The sequence below is a fragment of the Aotus nancymaae genome, unplaced genomic scaffold (assembly GCF_030222135.1).
Source record: "Aotus nancymaae isolate 86718 unplaced genomic scaffold, 86718_ANA_hifiasm-v0.15.2.pri h1tg000059l, whole genome shotgun sequence".
Classification (NCBI taxonomy): Eukaryota; Metazoa; Chordata; class Mammalia; order Primates; family Aotidae; genus Aotus; species Aotus nancymaae.
Window position 1 is genome coordinate 12,323,633 of NW_026988473.1, and position 17,746 is coordinate 12,341,378.

A 17,746-nucleotide genomic window follows, 5' to 3' on the forward strand; every position below is an offset into this window, starting at 1 on the left:
GTCACCCAGGCTGGAGTACAGTGGCACAACCTAGGATCACTGCAACCTCTGCCTCCTGGGTTCAAGCAATTCTCCTGCCTCAGCCTCTGGAGTAGCTGGGATTAAAATTGCCAGCTACCATGCCCGGCTAATTTTTGTATTTTTAGCAGAGATGGGGTTTTACCACATTGGCCATGCTGGTCTTGAACTCCTGACCTCAAGTGATCTGCCCCTCTCGGCCTCCAAAAGTGCTGGGATTATAGGCATGAGCCACCCCACTCGGCATTTTTTTTTTTTTTTTTTTTTTTTTTTGAGATGGAGGCCTGCTCTGTCACCCAGGCTAGATATGCAGTGGTGCGATCACAGCTCACTGCAACCTCCACCTCCCAGGTTCAAGCAATTCTTGTGCCTCAGCCTCCCGAGTAGCTGGGACCACAGGTGCGCACCACCACACCCAGCTAATTTTTGTATTTTTAGTAGAAACGGGGTTTCACCATGTTGGTCAGGCTGGTCTTGAACTCCCGATCTCAAGTGATCCACCCACCTCGGCCTCCCAAAATGCTGGGATCACAGACGTGAGCCACCACACCCGCCTGAGACCCCCATCTCTTAAAAAGAAAAACAAAATCCTTTTTTTTTGAGACACAGTGTCGTTCTGTCACCCAGGATGGAGTGCAGTGATGCAATCTCAGCTTACTGCAACCTCCATCTCTCGGGTTCGAGGGACTCTTAGCCTCCCGAGTGGCTGGGGTTACAGACGTGGCTGCCACCCACTGCACCTGGGCCAAAAATCCCATTCTTCACCCTGATTTACCAAAGCCCTACATTATCCGGTCATTGCTGCCCGCTCCAGCTTCTGTTTTAGTCTCCCTTAGTTCACTATGCTTCAACCACACTGGATTTTCTCTTCACCAAACTCATCAAGCTTGTTCCTTTATTAGGGTTTTGCAGGGTTTTTTTCACCAGGAAGGTTTTGCCCCAGACTTCACACAGCCATTCAAGTCTTAGCCCAAAATGTGTGCTCAGGAAGGGCGTTTCCTGACCACTCAATCTAAAGTAGCCTCCATTCACTCTGTCTCATCTCCCAAATTGAAGCCTCTGTATAGCACTTGCCTTTTTAAATTTATTCTATAAGCTCCATAAAACTTTTTTCCTGACAAACAGTAGGTCCTCAGCAAATATTTATGGAAAGAAGGAATGGATGGATAGCATCAGATACTTATTAAGTAATCCAAGTCCAAACCAGGGACACCAAACAATCATTTGCAAGAGATCAAAAAGAATGGGCTTTCCCAGCTTCTTACCACCTGAAAGCTCAAGTTACACTTTGACTTAGGGCCTAGTTCCAATCAAATAGACAAGGATAGCTGTACTGGAAAGAAAATGAGCTATCTCTGGAAAATAATTAGATATGAAATCTTACTCAAAGATTATCAGCAGCCTCTAACTCCCCACAGTAAATCCAGCACTGACAGCAGATTTACCATTTACCTAAGTGCAGAGGCAAGGGCAACTACCGTAAGAACTCACTTGGCTCACAGGTAGATTTCTTGGTTTTGCCCTCCTCTAAGCATTTTAGCAATAAATCATTCCAACAATGTTTCTCTAATGCTTAGGGGAAAAAAATAAATTACACCAACTTCTATGATATGGCAAAAATATTTATTAATTTTTCTAAGTCTGAACTTTATTGGAAAGAGTCCCTCTAATTCACACTTTCATTTTAGATAAATGAGTAAGTACCATATGTGGAATAGAAAGCAGTGATGTTTAAAAACCACGTAGTAACACAATGAAAGAAATGTAATTCTCCAGGGTCTTGAAAAATTCAAAGTGGTATCTTAGGCGATCTAAGAAACCAATTACAGTCTCATGGTTTTCCTTTTGGTTCAAGATTAGAAGAGTCAGGTTACCACTACCTGTTTTTAGAGGTAGAATATATACTTTCTACTAGTCCACAGTTTACTGGTCAGGTGGCCCCAAAACAGTCAGCTCATCTGCCTCTAGGATGACCAGATCTTTAAGTCCCAGGCAGCAAGGCTTCCTGTTGATCTCTACTTCAGATCCATGAAGCGGATGTCCATGATGAGAAGGAAGTTCTTAGGCAGTGGGCGGGGGGCTGGAGACAGAACAGTAAACACCTGATGCTCCAGGTCCACACTGGTCACCACAATGAAGCCAGCTACACTTGTCTCGGACAGGTTCTCCTCTGTCCCCTCGGCAGTGCTGACACTCAGTAGGTGGTGCACCATATCTCGGCCAGGAGTGACAGGTACTAGCTTGAGCTGATTATCCTCCTGAGACATGCCCAAAGGTAAACAGGAGTCTGGGATGGTGGGTGCCCCAACTTTGTAGATTTTCACATCTGAAAATTTCACATTGAAGGCATGGGGATAGAAACAGCCTCGGAATCCATAAAAATACTCACGGATACGCTCATCCCTACATTCCCGCCGGAAGTCCTTGGAGCGCTCCACCACACCCCCAGATTTAGGGAGCAGCACAGTGCGTACAAAGTGGGGGAGGTCCCGTTTCAGTTCATTGTACAGTCGTTCTTGATCCAGAACCACAACAACATCCACCTCAAAAGCTGAGGCTGCATGCACCAGAGCCTGGTAACCAGAGCCCTTGACCCAGCCACAGGTGTTAATGACACAGCCACTCACAGATGCCCTTCTGTTCACTTCACACCTTTGGTTGAACACATCTGCTAAACGAGATGTAATCTGCAAAAGAGAAGATCCAGGTAAGAACAAAAACACCCAGACAAACCCATGGCTACTTTGTTCCTCTTTAGAATAAGTGCTATTAGACATAAGAAAAATAACTTTTTTTTTTTTTTTTTTGAGAAGTCTCACTGTCGCCCAGGCTGGAGTGCAGTGGTGCAATCTCGGCTCACGGCAACCTCCGCCTCCTGGGTTCAAATGATTCTCCCACCTCAGCCTCCCGAGTAGCTGGGATTACAGGCGCCTGCCACCATGCCCAGCTAGTTTTGTATTTTTAGTAGAGATGAGGTTCCGCATGTTGGCCAGGCTGATCTCGAACTCCTGACCTCAGGTGATCCACCAGGCTCGGCCTCCCAAAGTGCTGGGATTACAGGCATGAGCCACTGCACCCAGCTTGAAAAATGACATTTTCAATGTTTGTAGTTTTGACCCCATAATATGGATTTAATTTTTATGTTGCTACTTCTGCCACCTGTTTTACACCCTAGGTGAAAATCTAACAAATTACAAAGAATAGAGCCACAGAAACGTTTAACAATCTGAGACTGACTTATACTTGGAACTGCCTTTTCTGAAATAATGCAGCAGAAACAACAGCTGAGAAAATGCAGCTTTAACTAGTAAACTTCCCCCCAGTTTCCTACCCTGATAGCAACCCTTCCCTCCACCTGACCTTTCTCTGGCTCTGACCTTATTATAAAGCTTGATGTTGGTACCAGGAGTGGTGGAACCAAAATGATACACGAGAGGAGCCTGGATAGAGAAACCCTCTTCCACATCTGCAGGCCGCTCAATGTAGAGGGCCCCCATGGTACCAGGGATGGACACGGAACCCTGGCCCACATCCAGCTCCACGTAAGTGGGACGGCGGCCCAAACGCACTGCATAGTTGAGCAGAAGGCGACACACTGTAGACTTGCCCACATCAGTGGGGCCCACTACCATCACTCGGGGGCCTCTCTCTTCTTCCTTTTCTGCTTGCCTCCGCATCTGTTCCAAGGCTGTGTGAGTGTTAAGGTAAAGCAGCATAGGAGTGTCCTTGGAGACATAAGCCACCTCAGTGCGGCCGCTCAGTTGCACAGAACAGCCATGCCAAGTGAAAACAGCCACCTTGGCACCAGCATCAAAGGTGAATTTCTTGTTTCGGGTCAGCTCTGTGCCAAAGATCTCTGCCATGCCAGTCAACAACTCCAACTGAACTGACTGAGATGCCTCCACCTCAAAGCGAAGTTCTGTTTCTCGCTCTAGTTCGAATTTAGTGGTTGGCTTCTTGTCATCATTAGCCTCTTCCCCCATCTCTTCCGTGTAGCTGCTGCACCTAGAACACAAATTAAGTATCAGACCTAATTATAAGTGAGTCCTCTGTTAAAAATCATCCAATGTGGCCAGGTGTGGTGGCTCATGCCTGTAATCCCAGCACTTTGGGAAGCCAAGGTGGCTGGATCACTTAAGGTCAGGAGTTCAAGACTAGCCTGGCCAACGTGGTGAAACCCTGTCTCTACTAAAAATTTTTTAAAATTTTTTTTAAAATTAGCCAGGCATGGTGGTGGGTGCCTGTAATCCTAGCTCTTTGGGAAGCAAAGGCAGAAGAATCGCTTGAACCCAGGAGGCAGAAGTTGCAGTGAGCCGAGACTGTGCAACTGCACTGCAACCTGGGCAACAGAGCAAGACTCTGTCTCAAAAAATAAATAAATAAATCATCCAATGGGCCGGGCACAGTGTCTCAGGCCTGTAATCCTAGCACTTTGGGAGGCTGAGTTGGATGGATCCCTTGAGATCAGCAGTACAAAACCAGCCTGGGCAACATGGTGAAACCCCGTCTCTACAAAAAAGGCAAAAAATGGCCAGGCCTGGTGGCTCACGCCTGTAATCCCAGCACTTTGGGAGGCCAAAGTGGGTGGATCACCTGAGGTCAGGAGTTCGAGACCAGCTTGGCCAACATGGTGAAATCTTGTTTTTACTAAAAAATACAAAAGTTAGCCAGGCACGGTGGCAGGCACCTGTAGTCCCAGCTACTTGGGAGGCTGAGGCAGGAGAATCGCTTGAACCCAGGAGGCGGAGGTTACAGGGTTGTAGTGACCCGGTATCTCACCACTGCACTCCCGCATGGGCAACAGAGTGGGACACTGTCTCAAAAAAAAAAAAAGGAAACAAACCAAAAAACCAAACAAACCATGCAATGACTATTTCCCCTTACCTTGCTTTAATTCTCTCCATGTATCTTACCACCATCTGTCTCACTATATATTGTGTTTTCCCCACCCCCACCCCAGAATGTAAGACTTTACCCCCTCCATCACTCTATTGGTAAACTCCTGACTTGAGAATGTAACAGATGCCCACACCCCATCCATCTTAGTCAACAGGAAAGGGTGTCAGCAATACGGATGCAAAGCACACGACATCAGGTTTGAACGCAGAAGACAGCATAAGCCTCGACTCTGCAACTACTAGTAGTATCTTTAGAGAATCACTTAACTTCTCTGAACCTCTGAAGCTGTCGACTGGAAGCACTTACACTTCCTCAAGTACAGTGTTCTTGGGGTTTATAGGAATTGTGGGAGAAAAAAAAGCACTTCATAAACTAGAAAACGACAAGGAAATGATATGAATTATTTCTGACCCTGGACCGCAGCTCTAGGTTCAGCATTTGTCCCAACCTCCCCAGATACCAAAACCTCCTTAGACCCCCAGAAGGCGAGAGTTGCGTTCCTGCCCTTTTTTAACTCACCTGCACAGCCAGGAGCCCAACAGGTAAACCCAGAAAGTCCTCCCGTGCAGAACTTAAACCAAACTACAAGCCGTTCTTGTCCGTACCCACACCGGAAACAAACGCGGTTCCGCACTCGCGCTGTGAAAGGACACGCGATAGCGCGCTGCCCCTTGGGACGTGTAGTTTTCCGGAACAACCAAGAGCGGGTGCGCTCTCTCAGCCGCTCGGCCTTCTGGGAGTTGCAGTCAAAGGATTGTTTTGAATGTGACGCCAAAGGTGGGAGGGGCGGCGGCCGATATTGTTCGTGAAGCCGGCGGGACGGGGGAGGAGGCGTGACGGTTGCGCCCCCCGCGTTGGGCAGAGACAGGTCCAGGGACCCGGCTTGGCAGTGAGCGTCAAGCGGCAGGATCTCGCCCCAGAGTTCCTGCTCCCCTGCAGCCCAGGAAAGAGAAGGGCGGCCCAGAAGAGAGAGGGACTCACCGTCTAGGTCCCGCGACGGCCTGCTTGCCTGGACAAGCCACGAAGCACAAAATCTTGTTTGGGCAGGGGGGAACCTAGGGGTAGCGAAAGGGGAGGAAAACAGCCCGACAGAGGCTGCACGGAGCTGGCATCTCCCACCTGACACAGTGCTTGGCACATGGAAGGCATTTAAACATTTTTTTCTTTAATAAAAAAATAGCCGGGCGCGGTGGCTCACGCCTGTAATCCCAGCACTTTGGGAGGCCGAGGCGGGTGGATCACGAGGTCAAGAGATCGAGTCCATCCTGGTCAAAATGGTGAAACCCCGTCTCTACTAAAAATAACAAACAATTAGCTGGGCATGGTGGTGTGTGCCTGTAATCCCAGCTACTCAGGAGGCTGAGGCAGGAGAATTGCCTGAACCCAGGAGGCGGAGGTTGCGGTGAGCCGAGATGGCGCCATTGCACTCCAGCCTGGGTAACAAGAGCGAAACTGCGTCTCAAAATAAATAAATAAATAAATAAAAATAAAATAAAAAAATAAAAGTCCGATGATTTCTTCCAGCTACAAGTCAGTCATTACCCAACAACCTCTCTCCCACTAAACGAGGATTTTTGTTGGAGACTCATTTGCCTCCATAAATCCCTGATAGTTACAGAAGGTCAGTCATTTGCTCCGCAGCCAACAGGTTCCACCACGTCTATAATCCTCTTTTTACTATATTGGGCTTTGGAATCTTATATTATTTGCTATACTGCTTACATCACTGTGTGACTTTGAGCAAATTACAGGCTTCATCTCACTGAGATCGTTTTTTTCTTTTTGTTTTCGAGACAGGGCCTCGCTCTCTTGCCCAGGCTGGAGTACAGTGCCACGAAAATGGCTCACTGCAGCCTCGACCTCCTGGGATCAAGCCTGACATCGTTTTTTGTCTGCAAAGTGGGGATAATAACAGTGCCCAACCTCTTAAAGTTGTTTTGACCATTGCAGGATTGTGCCTGTAGAGTACTAACTACAATGCGTGTAATACAGAAAAGAATCTGATCTTAGCTTTTACGTTTTTTTTATAGGCTGCGGGGAAGGGGCTATAATACCATTCATTGGTGCAATACTTAAGGTTTTTCAAACCCTTTCAGGTATCGTCTTTCACAGCCACCCTGTAAAGTCAGCTTTCTGACTTTTCAGAGTATACAATTTCAGGGTATACAATTTCAGACGGGGGAGGAGACTAAGATAGGTGCAGGGATTGGCCAAACATTCAGTCATTAGTAGAGCTAGGGCTCAAACCCAGAGTTTCTGAATCCAGTTATAATAATAATAAACATTAAAAAAAAAAAGAGGAAAAAAAATAGTAAACATTTAGGCTGGGCATGGTGGCTCACGCTTGTAATCCTAGAGCGAGACTCTGTCTCACAAAAACAAACACACACATTTATTATTGTTAGACCTTTTTCAGGTGTAAATTCATTTAATCATCACCAGAATCCTATGCAGTAGGTACTGCAATTGTCATCTCCACTTTACAGGTGAGTACTTTTTTCAGTCCGGCTCATGTAGTTAATTCATATTGAGGAGACTGGGAAGATTTTCTTCTGCTGGCCCTACTTAGTGGCACTCCCCAGCAGTGCTATCCTCATGTCACTTCTGAGTTTTCTTTGATGGTTTGCTTTAATTATTTCATTCATTCAACATGTATGCATTAGGTTTTGTTGTTGTTTGAGATGGAGTTTTGCTCTGTTGCCCAGTCTGGAGTGCTGTGGCACCATCTCGGCTCACTGCAACCTCTTCCTCCAGGGTTCAAGCGATTCTCCTGCCTCAGCCTCCCGAGTAGCGGGATGACAGGTGTGCATCACCATGCCCAGCTAATTTTTGTATTTTTGGTAGAGACAAGGTTTCACCACATTGGCCAGGCTGACCTCAAATTCCTGACCTCAAGTGATCCACCCACCTTGGCCTCCCAAAGTGCTGGGATTACAGGCGTGAGCCTCCGCGCCCAGCTCTTTTTCTCACTTTTAATCTTTCAACAAGCACTCCTGCCATCTCCACCCCACCCCCAAACAATACTGTCATCAAAATATTCTTATTCTCCTCTCATGCTAGATTCTTGATCATGTTTCCTGAGTTGATTTAAATTCATTGGTATCCTTGCTTCCAAATTTTCTTTTTAAAAAAAATTTTTTTTAAGACATAGTTTTGCTCTTGTTGCCCAGGCTGGAGTGAAGTGGCTCAATCTCGGCTCACTGCAGCCTGCACCTCCCAGGTTCAAGCAATTCTCCAGCCTCAGCCTCCTGAGTAGCTGGGATTACAGGCACCTGCCACCAGGCCCAGATAATTTTTGTATTTTAGTAGAGACGGGATTTTGTCATGTTAGCCGGGCCGGTCTGGAACTCCTTACCTCAGGTGATCTGCCTGCCTCAGCCTCCCAAAGTGCTGGGATTACAGGCCTGAGCTACCGCACCCAGCCTGCTTCCAAACTTTCAATCCCGGCTGGGCCCTGTGGCTCTGCCTATAATCCCAGCACGTGGGGAAGCCAAGGCAGGCGGGTCACTTGAAGTCAGGAATTCGAGACTGGCCTGACCAACATATTGAAACCCCATCTCTACTAAAAATACAAAAATTACCTGGGTGTGGTGGTGCATGCTTGTAATCCCAGCTACTTGGGAGGCTGAGGCGGGAGACTTGCTTAAACCTGGGAGACGTCACAGTGATTTGAGATCCCGCCATTGCACTCCAGCCTGGGCAACAGAGAGAGACTCCATTTCAAGAAAAAAAAAAAAAAAAAAAAAAAAACTTTAAATCCATGCCCTGAAAACTAATCATCTGCCTCTTCCCACCTCTCATTATTCCCACTTCTCTTCAACAATGGCTCTTCAAATTTCTACTTTTATTTCCCTTCTCTTCTGCTGCCCAGACAAGAGAGTACTTCTCTCTGCTTTCTTTATTTAGGTTTTTCTCTCAATTTCACACCTCTGGTACTATCCCTCAAGATACCCCCATTGTCTTTTCAGAATTTACTTTAAACCCCAGAATCTTCCCTGATTAAATATTTAGAATTCCTTTTTATTTTCATGCTCAACCAGCAATGTCCCCCATTACCCACATTTCCCTGCCTTATGTGTGAGAAGAAAAACCACCCACAAGCACTGCTTTCTACAAGTTCCTATCTTTGTCGCATTTCACTGTTAGAAATCAGGGATTTTGTCTTAGGGGATGTGTTCTGTGTTCACATACTTTAGTAACATGCACAGGACAGCACCCCATGAGAAATGAATTCTGAGTCAAATGAAATTTAACTGGAAGCTACTAGAAAAATAGCAACAAAAGATGTCATTTCTTCATAAGACAAAAATTTGGCATGTGTCTCTTGAGATATCAGAATTTAATAATAAATCCTCCCTGGGTTTTGGGGGTCATACATTGAGAATGCTGTTTTGGTTTCTTTCTTTCTTTCTTTTGCGATGGAGTCTTGCTGTGTCATCTGGCTGGAGTGCAGTGGCGCAATCTCGGCTCACTGCAACCTCAGCCTCCCAGGTTCAAGAGATTCTCCTTCAGCCTCCCGAGTAGTAGTAGCTGGGACTACAGGTGCACGCCACCACACCCAGCTGATGTTTGTATTTATAGTAGAGACGGGTTTTCACCATGTTAACCAGGACGTACCCAGCCAGTTTTTTTTTTTTTTTTTTTTTTTGAGGGAGTTTCCCTTTGTTGCAACCTCTGCCTCCTGGGTTCAAGTGATTCTGCTGCCTCAGCCTCCTGAGTACTAGGATTACAGGCACATGCCACCATGCCTGGCTAATTTTTTTGTACTTTTAATAGAGGCGGGGGTTTCACCATGTTAGCCAGGCTGATCTTGAACTCCTGACCTCAGGCAATCTGCCCGCTTCAGCCTCCCAAAGTGCTGGGATTACAGGCGTGAGCCACCTGAGAACGCTGTTTGAAATGACACTACTGTTTTGAAATGACACTACTGTTTACTGCCTATCATGCACCAGAGGCTTTTCAGGCATTTAAATGTTATCTCACTTTAGTTTGCATCTCCATGAGGTAAATATTATTAGCTTCATTTAGCAGAAGAGGAAGACTGAGGCACAAAGATTATCAGTAATTTGCCTAGTGGTTCCTGCTGAGTAATTAGCAGAGCTAAGATCCTAATTCAGTCTCTTTGAGACCAAAGCCAGACACTTGGTTCATGTCTGAAGATGCAACTCACCTGCTGTATTAATCAGGGTTCTCCAGAGGGACAGAACTAATAGGATAGATGTATATATAAATGGGAGTTTTTAAGGAATATTGACTCACATGATCACAAGGTGATTTAAGGAATATTGACTCTCATGATCACAACAGGCAGCCTGCAAGCTGAGGAGCAAGGAAACCAGACTGAATCCCAAAGCCCAAGAACTTGGGTCCGATGTTCGAGAGCAGGAAGCCTCCAGCACAGGAGAAAGATGTAGGCTCGGAGGCTAAGCCAGTCTAGTCTTTCCACGTTCTTCTCTCTGCTTTTATTCTGGCCACGCTGGCAGTTGATTAGATTGTGCCCATGCAGATTGAGGATGGGTCTGCCTTTCCCAGTCCATTGATTAAAATTTAATCTCCTTTGGCAGTACCCTCCTAGACGCACCCCAGAACAATACAATAACCCAGTCAAGTTGACAATATTAACCAGCACAAGTCCACCTCTTGTCAACTTAAACTCATATACGTCTCCTGAAATCATACATAATCTTCAAATAAAGACAATAATAAGGTCATAATTCACTTAACATAATACAGCTATCCTTCATACAACTGGAAACACACCAGTCCCCAACCCAAATACTATTACATAGCGATAACAACACTTAAAAGTTGATATGAAGTCAGTAAGTCCTATCATGATAAAGGCAAAAAAGAAAGGAAATAAAATGAAGATATTTTCTTAGTACAAGCGTATATATGCACAAACATGTTCTTAACACAAGAAGGAGGAAATATTCATGACACAGTCCTCGGTTCTGCAACTGGTCACATGGTCGTAGCTGGTATTGATGACTACCTTCTTTGACTACCCATTCTGTATTCCCTTTGCCTTCAGCAAGCACCTCAGCAGGTGGTGGTTTTTTTACCTGGTGGAGTGACCCAAACCTTCATTCCTGAAGGGTCTGGGTCATTTGTAGTCCTGCCTGGATTGGGCTGTTGTAGTTTCCATTGACCTTACTCACAGGGCATGGTAATATTAAGACGCCCTAATGGAATCTCCTGTATTCCATGCATGCTCTTCCTTCCCTCCATTGTGGAGTAGTAGACTGATTTCATCTTTGATAGTCTGGGTCAATCACCCCAACCAACACTGTAATTCCCTTACTAGCCTGTTGACTTAAAGGTAAGAAGAGCCCAAAGTGTCCAGGTGGCAATCTTTAACTTCCAGTTTAATGGAATCATTGTTGTGTCTCCTGGTGGCAGCATTCCTCCCTCTGGAACTAAGACCTCTAGGCCAGCAGAAAATAATGTCGTGGGAAGACCTGCTATTTTGGAAACATCTATAGGCAAGGGTCTGTAGTAGGCATTGCAGTCCTGGAATGTAGAGAGCGATTTCCCAGAAGACCTGTCTCAGAAAGTTTACAGCCCAGAAGAGAACTTCATATAATGTAGGTGTCTCCATTCACGAAGCACTCATAATTTGGAGGTAGCTGATAAGAGGTTCCTGCATGCAAAATGTCACATTGGGTCTATGACTCCTTTAAGAGTATTAAACCGAAGCTTTGAGGCTTGGTACAAGTTTGGGGGCACAGTTTGCCATCCATGACAATTAGTACATCTGTCTTTTCCCTGCTTCGGGGCTGGTGTCCAAGCTGAAATGGCAAAGTGTAGCATCTTAAATGTGTGTGTGCTGCCTCCCTCTGCATCCATCTCTTGCTTCGCCAGCCTTGCCACCTCCTTTCCTCCAGCCCTGCCTCCCTCCCTGCATCCTTGCCCAGCCCTGCCCTTCCCCCAGGTTCTTCCTATCTCCTTGGCCACACTGCCTTCCTCCCTAACAACCTGCCTCTCCCCTTGCCCACCATCGAAGCCACATCCCTCTGTCCCCACTCCTCTAGCCCCGTCCCTCAAAGCCTGCCCCCTCCCTCCCTTCCTTCCGACCCGCCTCCTGTGTCTCCCAGCCCTGCTCTGACGTGGGAGGTGAGGGGGGGTGGGGGGATGGATGACTCACAGTGTTATGATGCAGTTCCACAACACACAGCCACATTCACCCACAGACCGAGGTACAGAACGAGAGACAACCTCTGCCCCCCCAGCAGCTGGCCAGCTTTGCAGCCCCAGTCTTGAGCCCCCAACTACCCTCCCCCCACCTGCCCCCATCCCCTTCCCAATTGAAGGAGCGGAAAGAGAAGAGAGAAGAGTGAGCAGAGAGATTGAGAGATTGAGAGAGAGAGAGAGAGATAGACGGAGATCTCTGGAGCAGACCTCAAGGTGAGGGGGCAGCCCTTCTCCAAATGAATTTTTTTTCCTTTTGCAAATTTCCTCCTCCTGCTGCGTGTTGCTTTCTCCCCTTTGCAAAAGCATTATTCATCCACCCTTTGTCCTCCCTTCCCCCTCCCCGCTGCCTCCGCTCCTCTCTCTCGGTTCCTCCATCCCTCTCCAAGCTCTCTCCAAGCTCTGACGATTCCCGCACTTATTTCCCGGCAACTCTGGCTGCACCATCAGGCATCACTGTTTATTGTTTTGCTGCTGGTGCAGACCCCCAAAGCCCGCCCTGGGAGCTGGCGGTGCTGCTAATTATTTGGACCATACCATACTGAGAATACCAGCCTGGGGGGTGCCAAAACCTCAGAGCAGATGAGAAAATCCATTGTGAGCAGGTGTCCCCCTCCCTTCCCCATCCCCCGCCCTTCTGAGAGGCACGAGATTCGCACCTGGTTCCTCCAGCCTCCGCCTCAGTGCCTCTGCTGTCAGCTGTCAGTTGCCCCCGCCAGCCCTCCCTCTCCCCTTCCTCCCACGGTCCAGCCCCGTCTCATTTCAGGGGAACATTCTCTCCCCAGCCCTCGGCTTGCCTTTGTTTTTTCTCCAGTCATTTGCCCAACTCGCTTCTCCCTGTGATCTGAGACGGGCGAGAAAATGACCCCTACTCCCCTTTCTGTGATTCTCTGGCCTTCCGCGCAGCCTCTCCTTGGCTCGACTGGGAAGTAGGGGAGAGGGAGGGAGGCGTGACGGCCGGAGGCTGGAGAAGGAGTCCAAGCTTGGGGACCCGCGCTGCCCGGTTCCCCATGCCCCTTGAAGAAGGTATTTCAAGGTGGTGCATGTCAGAGGGGAACCCGCAGGCAAAGTTGGAGGCAGACCTGTGAAGCAGAGACTGAAGGGTGGTCTCCTGGCGAGGAGGGCCCGTTTGCTGCAGCTGGAGCCCAATGTCACCCCGAACTCAGCCCAAAGGTGTCTTCCTGGGGCCCAGCCAGGAGGAGAGGACCTGGAACTGAAGATAGTCTCTATGGAGGTTTTGCGGAGAGACTGCCTGGTGGCCTTCAGAGAGAGAGGAACAGCTGGGTGCTTGTGGCCACTGCAGAGGACAAGACGAGGAGAGCCTGTATGCCCTGGCTAACCGGAGCCAACGCTGCCTCTTCTCTGCTCAGTGCTCTGGCATTGCCAGAGCGCCCAGCTGGCATCTCTGAACCAGACTTAGGCTAACCAGCCACAGCGGGCTGGGAAGCCCCATGGAGAAAGCAGCGGCTCACTTGCTTATCAGAGCCGACAGAGGCCACCTCCCTCCTTATCCTCTGCCTCCAGCACCCCCAGCCACTCGGAGGCTGGTGCGTGGGCAGAACGCAATCTTCCTCAAGATTCCTAATCAGAACCCAGCAATTACTTCATCTTCAGTCACCCACAGAGTCACTGCTGTTTGTCCCTGCCTCGGGGAGAAGGCAGAAAGAAACATTTTTTGCCTCATGCCCCAAAACGCAGCTGTTTAAGGGTCCCCCTTCTGCCGTTGGTTGTGGCCGTTGCTCTCACACTACCACACAGCCCTGCCCAGCCCAGGAATCAGGCTTCTCAGACACGCTACTCATTTCCCATTGACTCCAGCTGTCAGATTGCCTGAAGGAAACGTATTTTCTGCCTAAGTCTTTAACCAAGGGCTAAGGCTACAGTTAGCAAAGAATAGGAGAAAGGCCTAGGGGCCCAGAGGTTGGGAAGATGGCCAGGTGCTTATTCTGGGCCAGAATTAATGAACCAAGGTGTGGGAACGGGCGGCCACATGTGAGGTCTTTGGGACTGTTGGAAACATCTATAAAGTTCTAGCGAAGAGTCCCAAGTGCAGGACCCTGACCTTGGGAGGGAGCTGAATTAGGGTTTGTATACCTGCCTGCATGCTCCCCCTCCCTTGACTTACCCCCAGCCTCCCACACACAATGTATAAAGGACCGATTGTATTGTAAACGAAAGCCAAGGAAAAGAAAGACCTTCAGGCATCCCCAACTCTTAAAAGGCTCTGATCCTGAGATGTGGTGCCTACCGATGCCGGTGCGACGCAGAGCCTCACGAAGAACTGAAAAGCAAGGAGAGGCCACTGGCAGATGACGTTGCTCCCATGGCAGCGTTTGTGCCCGTGGGCTGCTCTCTGTGGAAAATGGTGGAGGCTGCTTCTGCCCCTGGAGGGAGAAACACCGATTCCCTGGCTTTGGCGCCAGAAGCCTGAACCGGCTGCCAGGTTTGCCAGAGCAGAATGGGGATCCAGGGGACAGGGCGACAATGCAACTGGATGCCAAGCGGGGGTCAATGGCGAGGGGGACATAGAGGTATGGGGGAGCTGAGCCCCTTTTCCTCCAATCCCTCAGGAGGGGTCCTCATGAGGTCACAGCTCCCCTGATGTACCTTTCCCTCTTCTCAGGTGATTTCTATTTCTATCTGGTTCTCGTCTGGGGGGGCCCTGGCCGGGCAGCCCCCCAACATTTCTCCTGCCCTGAAACACGGCTCTAGCCAACCTGCTCCGCTGCTTCACCTGCGACCGTCTCTGTGGGGGCTGCACAGCGCCAGCCCCTCCAGCCCGCCAGGGCATTGTCCTCCAGCCCGTCATGCCCAGCTGTGACCCTGGTCCGGGCCCTGCCTGCCTCCCCACCAAGACTTTCCGCAGCTACCTGCCCCGCTGTCACCGAACTTACAGCTGCGTCCACTGCCGTGCACACCTGGCCAAACACGATGAGCTTATTTCCAAGGTACGCTAAGTGGGGTCCTGCCATTCCCCTCTTCTCGAGCACCAGGCTAACCTGATCATCACCCAGGGGTGTGGTGGCAAAGCTCTTCCTCTCTCCTGCATGCCCCTGCTGGGATTCAGGCAGTGGGGCTGAGGGCTGCTTCGTAGTCACTGTCTGTCCCGTGTCTCCACAGTCCTTCCAAGGGAGCCATGGCCGAGCCTACCTGTTTAACTCCGTGTGAGTCTACCTCTTTCCTTGTGTGTGTGCTTATGTGTGAGTGAGTAATTTCCCTCTGCGGAGTAACCGGGGGGAGTCCATCAGGGGATCTTGTGCCTTCAGTCTTTGCCTCCCCTTTGACAAAGGGGTTCAGTCTGAAGTTCTCTTACGGGGAGCCTGGGAAGCATTGAAATCCTAACGTTGGAAAAAGAAGGCCCAGGTTCTAGTCTTAAAGGGGTGGATTATCAAAGGCAGGGACTGTCCAGTTCTCTACAGATGGAAGTTCCTTTAGGCTGTCTGGGGACTGGACTGACAGGGCAACCCCACTGGGTGCTGGGTCCTTCCTGTTTCCTGAGACAGGGTCAACGTGGGCTGTGGGCCGGCTGAACAGCGCCTCTTGCTCACGGGGCTCCACTCGGTAGCTGACATTTTCTGTGAGAGCTGCAAAACCACACTGGGCTGGAAATATGTAAGTACCTCTGGAAGAGGGTCACCCTCTAAAGTGGCAGTCCCCATGGCCCTCCAAGCCCCAGTGACCACATCAGGTCCTTGGATGGTCCAAAGAGGAAAGTAAGAACTAGTCACTGGGTTGGGCTAGTGGAGGACCCTTGAGGTGGGGACCTGGGTGGTGGTGGTGGGGCCTAGAAGGAAACTGCCTTGTCCTACAATCGCTGCTTTCTCCTCCCCCAGGAACAAGCTTTTGAGACAAGCCAGAAGTACAAGGAAGGGAAATACATCATTGAAATGTCACACATGGTGAAGGACAACGGCTGGGACTGAGGGGCTCAGGCAGGGTGTGCCCTTCCTCCGCATGCCCCTCCCTCCCCATGGCCCTGCCAAGCAGTCCGTACCAGCATGAGTACTGCCCCACCCCTGGGGGAAACCTGGCTCCAACCAACCCCTCCCCTGCCTCCACCATATCCACTACCAGGCACCCTTTGGAACAGGGGTCTGGGGGTACCCCAGGGGTGTTAAGGCTCAGGAGTGGGCAGCAGTCAGGGAGAGACAAAACTGGGGGAAGGGGATAGTTGTGGGTCCTTCTGTTCCCAAGATCCTGAAAAATCGAGGCGAAGGCAGGGTGTAGATTCAGGCAGAGAGGATTGTGGGAGGAATCCGTTTTTGCCCCACCTCTTTCTGCGTGAGCAGAGGACAACCTTGGGTCATAGGGCTAGTAGACCGTGGGCCACAGAATAGCAGAGGAGAAAAGGCTTGGGTTGGAGTGAAATTTTGGTCTCAGACACCAGGAGAAATCAGAGTCTCTGAAGATGAAGTTTCCAATCCCTATTTATAGGGGAAAGGGCTCAGGGGTACAGGGAAAACTCAAATCCCAGGCCCTGGGAAATAGTACAAGAATCAAAGGGGTTTCCATTTCACTCCACTTGTTAGTTTATCTTGGCACTGAAGAGGCACTTTCGAGTATCTAACTTTTGCCATTGGGTGGGGTGAGGACAGCTGCACCCGGAATAGCCCCCACCCACAGTCGGCTGCTTCCAGAGCAAGCAGTCTTTATGGGCTTTCTGAGGCCCAGTCACTGCTCCTGGGACCCAGTCCCCTGGAGGGGAGGTGGAAAATCAGTGCTACGGGGCCAGTCTTTCCCGTGGCTGCCACCAGCGAATGAAACTTTTGTATGATACATAAAGTGCTTGGGTCTATTTTTAATAAAAAGGGAAAAAGCAACTGGAGGCCACCTGTCCTCTGACTTTCTTTCCCGGTGCATGTGCCATAAACTACCCCCATCACACACACACACACACCCCACCCACTCACCCAGGCCTGTCCCTTTAGACCACGAGGGGGCAGCAGTTGCCTCGTCCATGGCAAGACTGCCGCTTGAGCTTTGACCAGGGAATAAGCGTTGAAGTGAGGTTTCGCCTAGTAAGAGGGGTGGGTTTTGCGAGCTCTTCCAGCTAGAGCATCCCAAACCACTTGTGTCTGTTGGCATCCCTGACAGTAAGTTCATTTTTGCCTAGATCCAGGATTAGGCAACTGAAAGAGGCTCATCTCAGAATAAGGATTTTCTCGAGTCCCAAGGCTTTTTCAGCCTGGTTTTGTAATGTTCTGTTCAGCTCATGGACACACTTAAGGCTAAAAGGAAAACCAATCAGCCAAAGTGCCGCCCTGGCAGTTGACGGGAAGTGAAACAAAATAGCTCAAAAATTAGGCTGGGTGCGGTGGCTCACGCCTGTAATTCCAGCACTTTGGGAGGCCAAGGCTGGTGGATCACCTGAGGTCAGGAGTTTGAGACCAGCTTGGCCAACATGGCAAAACCCTGTCTCTACTAAATATACAAAAATTAGCTGGGCATGATAGTGGGTGCCTGTAATCCCAGCTACTCTGGAGGCTGAGACAGGAGAATCGCATGAACCTGGGACATGGAGGTTGCAGTGAGCTGGGATCGCACCATTGTACTCCAGTCTGGGCAACAACAGTGAAACTCCATCTCAAAAAAAACAAAAAGAAAGAAAGCAGCTCAAAATTGCAGCATCAATGCTACC

At 49.3% G+C, this 17,746-nt stretch overlaps 2 protein-coding genes and 1 long non-coding RNA gene across 4 annotated transcripts; 1 reads left to right on the forward strand and 2 right to left on the reverse strand.

Moving 5' to 3' along the window:
- Positions 1 to 1,601: 1,601 nt before the first annotated feature.
- Positions 1,602 to 5,537, reverse strand: CLP1 (cleavage factor polyribonucleotide kinase subunit 1). 2 transcript variants are annotated; one of them, XM_064365504.1, is made up of 3 exons: positions 5,437 to 5,537; positions 3,396 to 4,017; positions 1,602 to 2,705 (listed from the first exon to the last, which is right to left on the reverse strand). In XM_064365504.1, the coding sequence occupies exons 2-3, from the start codon at positions 3,999 to 4,001 to the stop codon at positions 2,034 to 2,036; spliced, it is 1,278 nt and encodes a 425-aa protein (XP_064221574.1). In that variant the 5' UTR covers positions 4,002 to 4,017; positions 5,437 to 5,537; the 3' UTR covers positions 1,602 to 2,033. The 2 variants fall into 2 exon arrangements, with proteins under 2 accessions (XP_064221574.1, XP_012331917.1); XM_012476494.2 differs by having other exon boundaries at positions 3,396 to 4,023.
- A 4,590-nt stretch (positions 5,538 to 10,127) lies between these two features.
- LOC135270084 (uncharacterized) lies at positions 10,128 to 14,073 on the reverse strand. Its single transcript, XR_010338311.1, has 2 exons — positions 12,906 to 14,073; positions 10,128 to 11,708 (listed from the first exon to the last, which is right to left on the reverse strand). It is a non-coding gene; the product is annotated as an uncharacterized LOC135270084 (long non-coding RNA).
- Positions 12,058 to 16,933, forward strand: YPEL4 (yippee like 4). Its single transcript, XM_012476493.2, has 5 exons — positions 12,058 to 12,324; positions 14,732 to 15,056; positions 15,229 to 15,272; positions 15,612 to 15,720; positions 15,942 to 16,933. Exons 2-5 carry the CDS (start codon positions 14,916 to 14,918, stop codon positions 16,029 to 16,031), a joined length of 384 nt encoding a protein of 127 aa, XP_012331916.1. The 5' UTR covers positions 12,058 to 12,324; positions 14,732 to 14,915; the 3' UTR covers positions 16,032 to 16,933.
- The last annotated feature ends 813 nt before the right edge of the window (positions 16,934 to 17,746 follow it).

Excerpts from the sequence above, each read along its gene's own strand:
- CLP1 (XM_064365504.1), bottom strand. The coding sequence starts at position 4,001 with ATGGGGGAAGAGGCTAATGATGACAAGAAGCCAACCACTAAATTCGAA. Across the intron at positions 2,706-3,395 it reads ACATCAAGCTTTATAATAAG|ATTACATCTCGTTTAGCAGA; the intron begins GTCAGAGCCAGA and ends TCTCTTTTGCAG.
- YPEL4 (XM_012476493.2), top strand. The coding sequence starts at position 14,916 with ATGCCCAGCTGTGACCCTGGTCCGGGCCCTGCCTGCCTCCCCACCAAG. Across the intron at positions 15,057-15,228 it reads ACGATGAGCTTATTTCCAAG|TCCTTCCAAGGGAGCCATGG; the intron begins GTACGCTAAGTG and ends GTGTCTCCACAG. Across the intron at positions 15,721-15,941 it reads CCACACTGGGCTGGAAATAT|GAACAAGCTTTTGAGACAAG; the intron begins GTAAGTACCTCT and ends CTCCTCCCCCAG.